Source organism: Arachis ipaensis, chromosome B6 (genome assembly GCF_059453495.1).
Source record: "Arachis ipaensis isolate K30076 ecotype BB chromosome B6, ASM5945349v1, whole genome shotgun sequence".
In the NCBI taxonomy this organism is placed as follows: domain Eukaryota; kingdom Viridiplantae; phylum Streptophyta; class Magnoliopsida; order Fabales; family Fabaceae; genus Arachis; species Arachis ipaensis.
This window is the reverse complement of record NC_142441.1, coordinates 23,478,965-23,490,229: the sequence shown is the minus strand read 5'-3', so window position 1 is coordinate 23,490,229 and position 11,265 is coordinate 23,478,965. Positions and strand designations below refer to the sequence as shown.

Genomic DNA, 11,265 nt, shown 5'->3' with positions numbered 1-11,265 from the left:
TATTTTTTATTAATATTTAAAAAAATATTAAAAACTAATAAATTTTATAATTTATAATTATTAATTAATTATTATTAATATTTTTTAATAGTGTGAGATACTGAGATTATACCTAATAATATGCGATTATTTATTTTTCTTTTACAGATTAAATATTGCCTTTTTTTTTATCAGATATTTTGGAATAGAATATGCTTAAGCAAATTTACATTCAGTCAAGTCGATAGTATCAAGGCATTTAACCGGTAAAGAAGCCATTAGCCTTAGCCACGAGCAAGAAAAGAACGAGAATTACTGTACATGTGAATGCATGCGTGGTCCCCACCCTGTGCACTACCGTTTTCTGCCTTTTCAATATCTGCAGAAACGGCAAATGCATGCGTTCTTGCCTTCTTTAGATGAAGACAATCTCTTTTTTCTTTTTTTTTCTTTTTCTTTTGTATGGTTATGGAGATGCTGAAGGCTGAAGCCACCTTGCAGTATGATACTCTATTAGGTGTAACGCACAAACCCTTCCATAGCCATGCACGCTGAAGAGTGTCCCAAATACTCAGCACGCACACTCACCTTCTCTTACGTGTGTCCTCCTTCACCCTCCCTCTCGCCCCTATAAATCACCGCGCTTGCCATTCTCCTCTTCACAACCACAACAATAACAATAATAATTAATAAACATGGCCAAGCTTCTTGCGCTTTCGCTTTGCTTTTGCGTACTGGTTCTGGGCGCCAGTAGCGTCACCTTCAGGCAGGGGGGGGAGGAGAATGAGTGCCAGTTCCAGCGCCTCAATGCCCAGAGACCCGACAACCGCATTGAGTCTGAAGGCGGTTACATTGAGACTTGGAACCCCAACAACCAGGAGTTCCAGTGCGCCGGCGTCGCCCTCTCTCGCACCGTCCTCCGCCGCAATGCCCTTCGCAGGCCTTTCTACTCCAATGCTCCCCTCGAGATCTACGTTCAGCAAGGTCAATACTCTCTCTATATATCTTGTTAAATTTATTTTTTATATTAAAATATTATTATTTATTTTTCTTAAATAACATTTTCTCTGTTTACTAAATTAGACATGATATTCAAACCACTTCATATTATTTATTTAATCCACCTATTTGTTTATTAAATATGTAAACTTGTAATGATATTAATTAAGATAATAAACACCTTATATTATAATTATGAGATTTTGAATTCAAATTTTATAAATAACAAAATATATTTTGTATAAATATACATAATAAAAAATATTCTAAATATTGACTAAAACAAATTTATTAACTACATGTTAATTAAAAGAAAATATTTGGCCGCTTTAACTTTCTCAATTTAATTGGCCCTGTTTATGCACCACTGACTGTATTCATATAAAACGTGCATTTTGGGCAATGAGCTGAAAAGTTCAAGTGGCACTTATGTCCCCTTGTTTTAAAAATCTCTACTTTTGTGTTGATAATAATGAACACAGGAAGCGGATACTTTGGGTTGATATTCCCTGGTTGTCCTAGTACATATGAAGAGCCTGCACAAGAAGGACGCCGATATCAGTCCCAAAAGCCATCAAGACGTTTTCAAGTAGGGCAGGACGACCCAAGCCAACAGCAACAGGATAGTCACCAGAAGGTGCACCGCTTCGATGAGGGTGATCTCATTGCAGTTCCCACCGGTGTTGCTTTCTGGATGTACAACGACGAAGACACTGATGTTGTTACCGTTACTCTTAGTGACACTAGCAGTATCCACAACCAGCTCGACCAGTTTCCCAGGGTAACATTATTGTTATTCCCAAATTGAAATATTAATTACACTCCAAAGTCCAAACCTCATTTGTTATTATTTAACAGAGATTCTATCTGGCCGGAAACCAAGAGCAAGAGTTCTTAAGGTACCAGCAGCAGCAAGGTAGTCGTCCACATTATCGACAAATTAGCCCAAGGGTACGAGGTGACGAACAAGAAAACGAAGGTAGCAATATCTTCAGCGGCTTTGCACAGGAGTTCCTTCAACACGCCTTCCAGGTTGATAGACAAACCGTAGAAAATCTAAGAGGAGAGAACGAGCGCGAGGAACAAGGAGCCATTGTTACAGTCAAGGGAGGCCTCAGAATCTTAAGCCCAGATGAAGAAGATGAGAGCTCGAGGTCGCCTCCCAGCAGACGAGAGGAATTCGATGAGGATCGATCTAGGCCACAACAACGTGGTAAATACGATGAGAACCGCAGAGGCTACAAAAATGGTATTGAGGAAACCATCTGCTCTGCCAGTGTTAAGAAGAACCTTGGCAGATCCTCAAACCCTGACATCTACAACCCTCAAGCTGGTAGCCTCAGAAGCGTCAACGAACTCGACCTCCCAATTCTCGGCTGGCTCGGTCTCAGTGCTCAACATGGAACAATCTATAGGGTACGTCACATTCTCAATCATACTATATCTTCACATAAATTATATTTCTAGTACGATATTCTTGTGTTTTAATATGTACTCATCCTGCATTATGTAGAATGCAATGTTTGTGCCTCACTACACCCTCAACGCACACACCATCGTTGTGGCATTGAACGGACGGGCACATGTGCAAGTGGTGGACAGCAACGGTAACAGAGTGTACGACGAGGAGCTTCAAGAGGGTCACGTGCTTGTGGTGCCACAGAACTTCGCCGTCGCAGCAAAGGCCCAGAGCGAGAACTACGAATACTTGGCGTTCAAGACAGACTCAAGGCCCAGCATAGCCAACCTGGCCGGCGAAAACTCCATCATAGATAACTTGCCGGAGGAGGTGGTTGCAAATTCTTACCGCCTCCCAAGGGAGCAGGCAAGGCAACTTAAGAACAACAACCCCTTCAAGTTCTTCGTTCCACCTTTCGATCATCAGTCTATGAGGGAGGTGGCTTAAGAGCGCTACTTTTAGACACTCTATGTAGTCAATAATCAATAACAATAATGGTGTACTTAATGAATAAGAGAACAAAGGGTTTGAATACCTTTTGCGCGGGAAAACCATGAATAAGAAAAGCCAATTTCATTACACCGTAACTTATAGTTCTCTTTCTGTCTTTATTTTGCTTTTGTTTTGGCCTTTGCTAAACTAAGTGAAAAGAATATTGAGAACCATCCCAACACGAACAATCTAACTCTAAAATTACCCCAATAAAATAAAAACACACTGTATCTCAAATTATTCACTTAAATTTTAATATTAAAATAAGAAAAAATTTAGGATAATTTTGTTAAATTCTGTCCAGCATATAACTGATAAAAAAAAGTGAGTCATTGAATAAAATTTCACACCAATATCACACTATTAAAACTATTATTGATAATTATTTAATAGTTACAAATCACAAAAATTACTATCCCTAACATTTCGCTTAAAATAATATATTTATTATTCATATTATTTAATATTTTTATTGTCTATTTATACTATTTTATAATATATTAAAACATATTCAACCTAACTTTCAATCGAATTGAACTTCGAATCTAGATACACATGATTACGAGAAGGATAAGACTTGACGATGAGCTAGCTTAGCTAGGACTAAAATTGATGAGCTAAGTAATAGGTACCTACCACAGCATTATTCTAGAAAATACTATGTAACTAATAATAAAATTTATATTTTTAAGTTAGCAGTTAATCAATACTCTAAATTTAAAATAATAAATTATAAAATCAAAATTTTAAATATTAAATTCTAATACTATAAAAAAAATATTGGCCAAATATTTCTCATAAAAAAATAAGAGCACATATGGATCGGAAGTAGAAAAAAAAAAAAAAGAAAACCCAAACCATGAACTTCTAAAGGTGGGCGGTCATCAGGTGAGTGCCTCTGTCACCGCATGGTTTTGTTTGTTAATAAATGATGAAAAGAAAAAGAAGAAAGGCCAAGCAGAAGCACGAGTGGGAGAGAGATGGTTTTGTTTGTTAATAAATGACGGAAAGAAAAAGAAGAAAGGCCAAGCAGAAGCACGAGTGGGAGTTAGGGTAAGCAATGTTGTATCTATTGTCCTTTTGTCATCGTCAACACCGTCGTGGTTGCATTGCATCCCCCCGTGCCCGGTGGGAAAGGAAAAGATTCTTTTTTCTCATATATGATTATTTGAAACTAAAAAATAATCGGTTCCGCTACGTTACCAACAGCATATCTGCCAACTCTTATTTATAATTGTGTTTTATGAAAGGGTGTTCATGGATGTGTCTAATAAAAATGTCTTTTTTATAGCTGTGTTTAATAGAAGTGTCTTTATAGATATATTTTTTGGATGTGTCTCTTTATATATGTATATAAAATATATTAATTATTAGACACATCCACGAACACACTTCCATGAAACACAATTATAAATAAGAGTTGGCAGATAATATGTTGGTACCCTATACTTTTCCAAAAATAATTGAATTTTGATATTTGATGAATCTAAAAGAAGTAAAGAACAGTGTGCGTCAAAAATAAAAATAGAGGTGTTTAATTTTTTAAAATAAATAAATATTTTTATCTTTTTAAAATTAATTATAAAAACATTTCGGTATAATAAATAATATTATATAATTTGTTGGATAATATAATTCGTATATCGTATTTTTTTATCTATATTTGTATAATATCGATAAACGTAAAATTATTATGGTAGACTAAAGTATCAATCTCAATATCACTATGGAAAAGTTTAAAGACCAACAATTTTTGTATTTTTTTGCCAGTATTTAATCATCAAAATAAAAGTGAGTGATTTCTTATGTAATTTCACACCATTAAAAATGGCCAATTAATAATTACAAAACACCAAAATTGCTGGCTCTTAACATTCCTCTATTACTATACTTATATCACATTTTTGTAATTTTTGTTAAATTTAAGAGTTAGCAAAAATTATTATTTTTGCCAATAATTTAATATTTTTAATCATTAGTTTAATTTTTTAATTTAATAATATATTTTTAATTTATATTTTTAAATATTGTTGACTAATTATTGACTAAAAAAATTCGACTAGAAGATAGCGTATTTATTAATCCGTCAACAAATTTGCTAAATCTAAAAAATAACATAGTAAAAAAATTAGAAAAATGTGAAAAAAAAATGTATTACTTTAATTTTAACAACACATATGTATAATCATTTTAGTATAAATATTAGAATCCATGTTTTATTATTATCGGTATAAAAAAAATAAAAATACTTAAGTTAAAGAAAAAACAGTAGGTAAAAAGTTATTATTAGTAAACATAGTGATGATGCCCACATCACATCATATATAACATATAGCCATATATATAAATAAGGCCTTTTCTTATTCTTCCCTGCATACATGCATATACCAAACTAAAAACTACTTACGGCATGTTAAACCTCTTGATACATCATTAGAGAAAGAGAAATTACTTTATTATAATTCATACCATGCAAGCACCATTCTTTTCTCCTTCAAAAGATAACTAAGCCTTAGCCATTCCATCTGTCTCCTCCTCAAGAGGAGGCAAGGTAAACAAGATTGCCTGATCTCTTGCCTCTTTGATCCTCTGAGCGTCTTCTCTGCTCACTTGATACATGTTTGCAACCACGTCGACTGGCAGCACCCTGATGGCCGATGATTCTCCGATCAAGGTGTTGATCATGGCGTTCTCACCTGTTTTGAATGCTATCCACTCGAACCCTTCTTCCCCAGCATGCATCACCGCCACAAAGTTCTGGGGGATGACTACAACTTGACCCTCTTCCATCACGTTGTCGAAAACATTCTTCCCTTTGTTATCCCCCACCTGAACTCGACCACGCCCTCCCGTCACGTACATTACGCTATGGGCGTTCAGGTTCCAATGTGGAACATAAACACCATACTGCATGCATACATATACAAAACATAAGAGAAAGTTTTGGAGTGAATAATGCATAACTAATATTGAAGATAACATTCAATATAAAGAAAAAAATCTCAAAACTCTTGAAAACAAAATAAATTAAAATTCAATTAGAAGATACATTTGAAATTCAAACTTATTTAGTAAATTTTATACGGAATTTATATGATAACTTAATATAATATTTACTGAAATTTATTGTTTTAATATTAGTTATTAGCCTTACTCAAAATATAATATATATTATTTAGATTTTTTTTAGGAAAAGTCTAGGGTCAGCAACTTTTTAAAAAATTGGCCAGCATTTAACCATCAAAAGAAAATTGAATGATTCCACACTATTGGATTTAATCTCACACCATTAAAAACACTTTTGATGGCCAATTGATGGTTACAAAACACAAAAGTTGCTGGTCCCCTAGCACTCCTCTTTTTTTATTAGTTTAATATTTATGGTAATTAATTAATTGATAATGTTAGAAAGACAAAAAAAACTTGCCAGAATTTATCTTATTAGCATTTATTAATTGTCGTGACAATTAATAAATATTAAATAAAACAAGTTACGATTATTTTTGGTTAATTTTTTTTATTACCAAATATTTTTGTTAAATATAATAAGAAGGCATAAAAAATACATAAAATTAAAAAAATTTATTTATATATTTTTTATATATTTTTATTATAATTAATTACCACCAAAATTAAAAAAATAATCTCGGTAATAATATAGTTTCTTAAAAGATCACCCCTCCATTGTCAACCAATATGAAATTCATCCGTCGAATTGAATTACTTACCTTGTAAAGAACGCCTCTCTCAGCACTGAGTTGGAGATCAGCGAGGATAGGGAGCTTGATGCTGTTAAGAGTGGCAATACGACCGGCATGCGGCACATAGATATCTGCACGTGCAGCACTGCCGACAGCCTCTCGGACCCTGAGGGTACATATAGTCTCCTCAAGGCCGTTAGCGTTGGCCCGTGAGCCTGGCTCGGGCCTAACAACATCAAGACCTCCCTCCACCATGACTATGTTCTTTCTCTTATCATCAGGGCCTTGTATCTTCCTCGCCGTCTCTACCCTCACACCAAACACCTGGGCCAACAAATTCAGGCTGATTCCGCTGAACACGTTCCTTCCGCTAATGCTTTTCTCTCTTCCGCCCTCTCCATGTTCATCTTCCGTATTCCCAGCAATGTAGAATCTCTACAGTACCCCAATTCCATTATTCTTCATTAGTATTATCATAATTAATTTACCAGAAAGGGAAAATGATATAGTAATTGAGTTGTACTCTTGGGAGTGTGCCTAGCTGATTAGCGACGTTATTAGTGTGAAGGAGGATAACGACAACAAGGGGAACATCACCGTTGTTGTAGAACCAGTAACCTATTCCTGCAGGTATGGCTATGATATCGCCTCCTCTGATTTCATGCACCTTCTGATGCTGCTCTCTGTATTCTTGACCCGCTTCTTCGGGTTCTTCAAATGACTCGGGACATGAAGGAAATATCGTCATCCCCTGAATGCCACTTCCTTCATGCATCAATTTTTTGTCATTATATAAACAACTGTGCATACAATTCCATATAATAATTTCTTTAACCATGATATACAAAGAACAATGATCATACTTAAACTTTTTCCTCCGAGTAAATATTAATTACCTTGGACATAGTACATAAGCTGTGGAGCATTAGTGTAGGATGGCAAGACGAGGCCACCGGGTTTAACGGTACGGCGAACGAGTGCGACGCCGGCGCAGCGGAGCATCTTGTTGGTGTGGTTCCACGACTCTGTCACACCACCTTCTGCTTCAATGCGGTAATAATCCGGTTCAATGGCTTCCAGCTTTTCCAGCTCACCACATTCTTCCAAACTTAACTTCACTCGCTGCCCCATTCGCCTTTTCTGACTATGAATCGCCGCGCACTCGCTCACCAAGATAAGTGAAAGTAAGAGCACCACCAAAGGCTTAATAACTGGCTTGCCCATTTTGAAGTTCTTGGTTAATTGTTCTAGCTAGTTGGTGTAGGTGATGTGTAGTTGTAGAGAATTCGCATTAAGAAGGGGTTTAATTTATAGAGATTTGGGAATGAGACACGTAGAAATTCTGGGTGAGGAATTGGAAGACATGTGCAGGAATTGCATGGCGGAAGAACAACACCTCATATTGTGATTTAAGATGGTTTGAGAGAATGATATGATGAAGGAAGGGATCAGTAATAATTGTTTCAGATTCCTGTGTGATCTCTGAGACCATTAACTCCATACACCACACCTTTGTGTTTGTTATCACACTGTAAGGAATAAATAATTAATGAGTAAGTAGCTCGCTTAGCTCCTTAGTCCTTATGCATACATTAATTAGTTTGTTAGATATATAGTAAATGAATCTAATTAATTTATAGCTTAGACTCTATTAAAATGATGAATAATAATAATAATAATAATAATAAGCATATGAATTGGTGGAATAATGTGATATTGAATTAGGTAAAGTAGTGTCCAGTATGAGTGAAAGTGGTATAAGAAAGCGTGAAAAGATTATTCCATCCTGGGAATCAAACGCAGCACTTGAAGACGAAAGAACAGTAATAATGCAATTGTTGAATTGCACATATATTGGTATGTAGAATTTTTTTTTTCACAGTAAAGAGTATTCGAACTTAGTTCTTTTAAAATAAGAAAATTAATAAAATAATAAAATTAAATAATATATTAATCATTATTTATTTTATAATTTTTATTATATTTAAGTTTTATTATTTTAATTTAAAAATAATTAATTTTTTAGTTTATCATTTTATTAATTCTTTTACTTTAGAAAATTTTAATTAGTAAAATCCTTCTTTCTGAAAAAAAATTAAATGATCATTAAAATTTATTATCTATTATTATTAATTAATTATTAATATTTAAAAATATAAACTAAAAATATATTATTAAATTATTAAACTAAAATAATTGAGTTAATAATAATTAAAAATAATAATAATAAATAATAAATTTTAATAACGTTTTAACATTTAAAAAAAAAATTGATCGGCATCTTAATTTAAAATGCAGTCCATTATTTGTGGCAGATGCCACCGCCCAGCAGCAACACTAGATCACACGACATTTTCTTATCTAAAATTAAGTATAGTAATTTATACTAACTCATAGAAAATGTAAAGAAATCAATAATATAGTAAAAAACAAATAAAAAAAATTAATTATAATAACTCCCGTAACGATGGGTAACCAGAGATTAATGGGCTGGACTTGTAAGATTAGCCCAAACATCAGAAGGAGGTGGTCTCCGACTTGGTTTTGTGCTTGGGAGCCGCCGTCCGACTTGTGTGTATGAAGGAATGGGGGGTGGTATCTGCAAAGACACTCCAATGCCTAAGTCAGCAAATGGATAAGCAGATTTAGAGAGTATTGGAACTTAGAGATACTTGAGGGGTGTCAGTGTATTTATAGTGGTGAACCAATAACTACCGTTGGAGTAGTTCCACCTTTTAAGGTGGGTAACCGTCCATTTATCTTAGGAAAGTTGAGATATGGCTCCTGGAAGTGGGTTGAGAGATTTTAGGGGCTGTTACTTATTTGAATAAGTGTTATCTGACAGCTATCCTTCGACCCCGACTTCTTTGGAGTGGAGTCTATATTCAATCCGACCTCTTATAAGGAAGTCGGTTGGTAGCAAAGGCCAATCTTTAGATTGGGCCTTTCTGGTTTATCTGGGCCCTAGTGTTAGGCCAAGGTATAAACAGTGCCCTTACTCTAGTCCGATCTCCTTCGCTTAGGAGTTGGATTCGAGTATTTGAACTCGGGCTTGTAACCGACGTGTTATAGGAATCGACGTGATTTTTGAAACCGACGTGATTCGAATTTCTCAATGGTCGCGTCTAATCAAACGTCGCGTCTGTTATGGGTTTTGCATTTTCACGTGGGAGCAGTTACATTGATAATGGCGTGTCTCTTTAATGATTGCGTCAATTTTACCATTTTGCCCGTGGTGTGTTTATAAATACTTTTCCCTCTCTTTTCTCTATCTTTTTCTGAAATTTCTTGCTTACAATCCTTACTTTTTCAAAGAGAAAGCCTTTCTGCCTTCCTTCTTGGCGTGCTGCGTTCGCTGTTGCCTCTGCTCTTCTTGGTTTTTGTCAGCAAAGGTTGGTCTTTTTTCCTCCTCTCTTTTACTTATGGCGATGTTTTGTTCTGTGTATTTGGAGGAGGTTTGCATGCCATTTGTGATTATTAGTTTCTCTAGTGAGTGCATTGGTCTAGTGATTCCGCTTTCTGGTTCTTGAAGTAGGTTGTCTTGTCTTTTAGAGACTCTGGGTTTGACCCTTTTCCTTTTTTCTTTGTAGGTCTTTTGCTGCTTTTTCACTCATTCCTTTTTATTGAAAAGATGTCTTCCCTCGAGTCCCTCTCACAATGGGTAGATGACACTATTTTGGAGGAAACTCCCTTAGTAGACGTTGACTACCTCACCGTTCTTCGTATCCACCATAGAATTTGCAGTGATGAGGCTGACGAGTCAAAATATGAATTAGTGGCCCTGGGTCCTGAAGACCGGATTTGTTTTGGGAGAATCTCCGATTCAGATTCCCATTTTTTCTTTATGTATGACTATCTTTTTACCCGCCTAGGGATTCTTCTGCCTTTCTCCGACTTTGAAATAAGTGTGTTGCATCATTGCCAAGTCGCTCCCACCCAACTTCACCCCAACTCTTGGGGTTTCATGAAAATTTATCAACTTGTTAGTCGAGGGCTAGATTTCCCGACCTCTTTAAAGATCTTTTTCTATCTTTTTCATATGACCAAACCCTTTTAGTGGGCAAAATAACAAGCAACAGTGGATTTCCTTCCAAGCCATTCAAGGTCAGAAAGTTTTTTCTATCTTTGACGATTCTTTCCATGATTTCAAGAATTTCTTTTTCAAAGTCCAAGCTGTAGAGGGTTACCATCCCTTTTTTTCTTGATGAGAGCTCTAACCCCCGATTTCCCCTCTATTGGGTAGAGGCCTCTCCTGTGGAGAAATATGGCCTGGAAGATTTGTACGAGGTAGAGGAAGCTGTCGTGGAATTTTTCCGAGAAGCCTGGGGAAGGGCCCCCAACTTAGATACTAAGAAATTTATTTTGGAATCTCCGAGTTTTGTGCGGACCCAATTAGGTAGCTTTTGTCGTATTCTGTGGTTGCCGACTTGTGGTCGTTTTTCGATTTTGTAGACTAATTACTTGTTTTTTCCTTTTTCAGAAATGGTGAAAAAAGGTTCTAGTGCCACCTACCAGAAGGTCCAGGAGGCTAAGAAAAAGGCATGTGGCCGAGCTAATGCTGCAAGGGCTGCTGGTGCTCCTCCTCCCCCTCATGATTCTGGGACCTCTTCTCGTCCGATCTTGGTAACCTCCTCT

At 35.7% G+C, this 11,265-nt stretch overlaps 2 protein-coding genes across 2 annotated transcripts; one reads left to right on the top strand and one right to left on the bottom strand.

Annotated features, from left to right (window-relative positions):
• Positions 1 to 640: 640 nt before the first annotated feature.
• LOC107646177 (arachin Ahy-3) lies at positions 641 to 3,024 on the top strand. The gene is made up of 4 exons (XM_088490036.1): positions 641 to 963; positions 1,461 to 1,759; positions 1,837 to 2,394; positions 2,492 to 3,024. Exons 1-4 carry the CDS (start codon positions 675 to 677, stop codon positions 2,882 to 2,884), a joined length of 1,539 nt encoding a protein of 512 aa, XP_088346162.1. The 5' UTR covers positions 641 to 674; the 3' UTR covers positions 2,885 to 3,024.
• A 2,174-nt stretch (positions 3,025 to 5,198) lies between these two features.
• Positions 5,199 to 8,013, bottom strand: LOC107646176 (11S globulin). Its single transcript, XM_016350376.3, has 4 exons — positions 7,527 to 8,013; positions 7,154 to 7,395; positions 6,658 to 7,065; positions 5,199 to 5,836 (listed from the first exon to the last, which is right to left on the bottom strand). Exons 1-4 carry the CDS (start codon positions 7,852 to 7,854, stop codon positions 5,435 to 5,437), a joined length of 1,380 nt encoding a protein of 459 aa, XP_016205862.1. The 5' UTR covers positions 7,855 to 8,013; the 3' UTR covers positions 5,199 to 5,434.
• Positions 8,014 to 11,265: the final 3,252 nt, after the last annotated feature.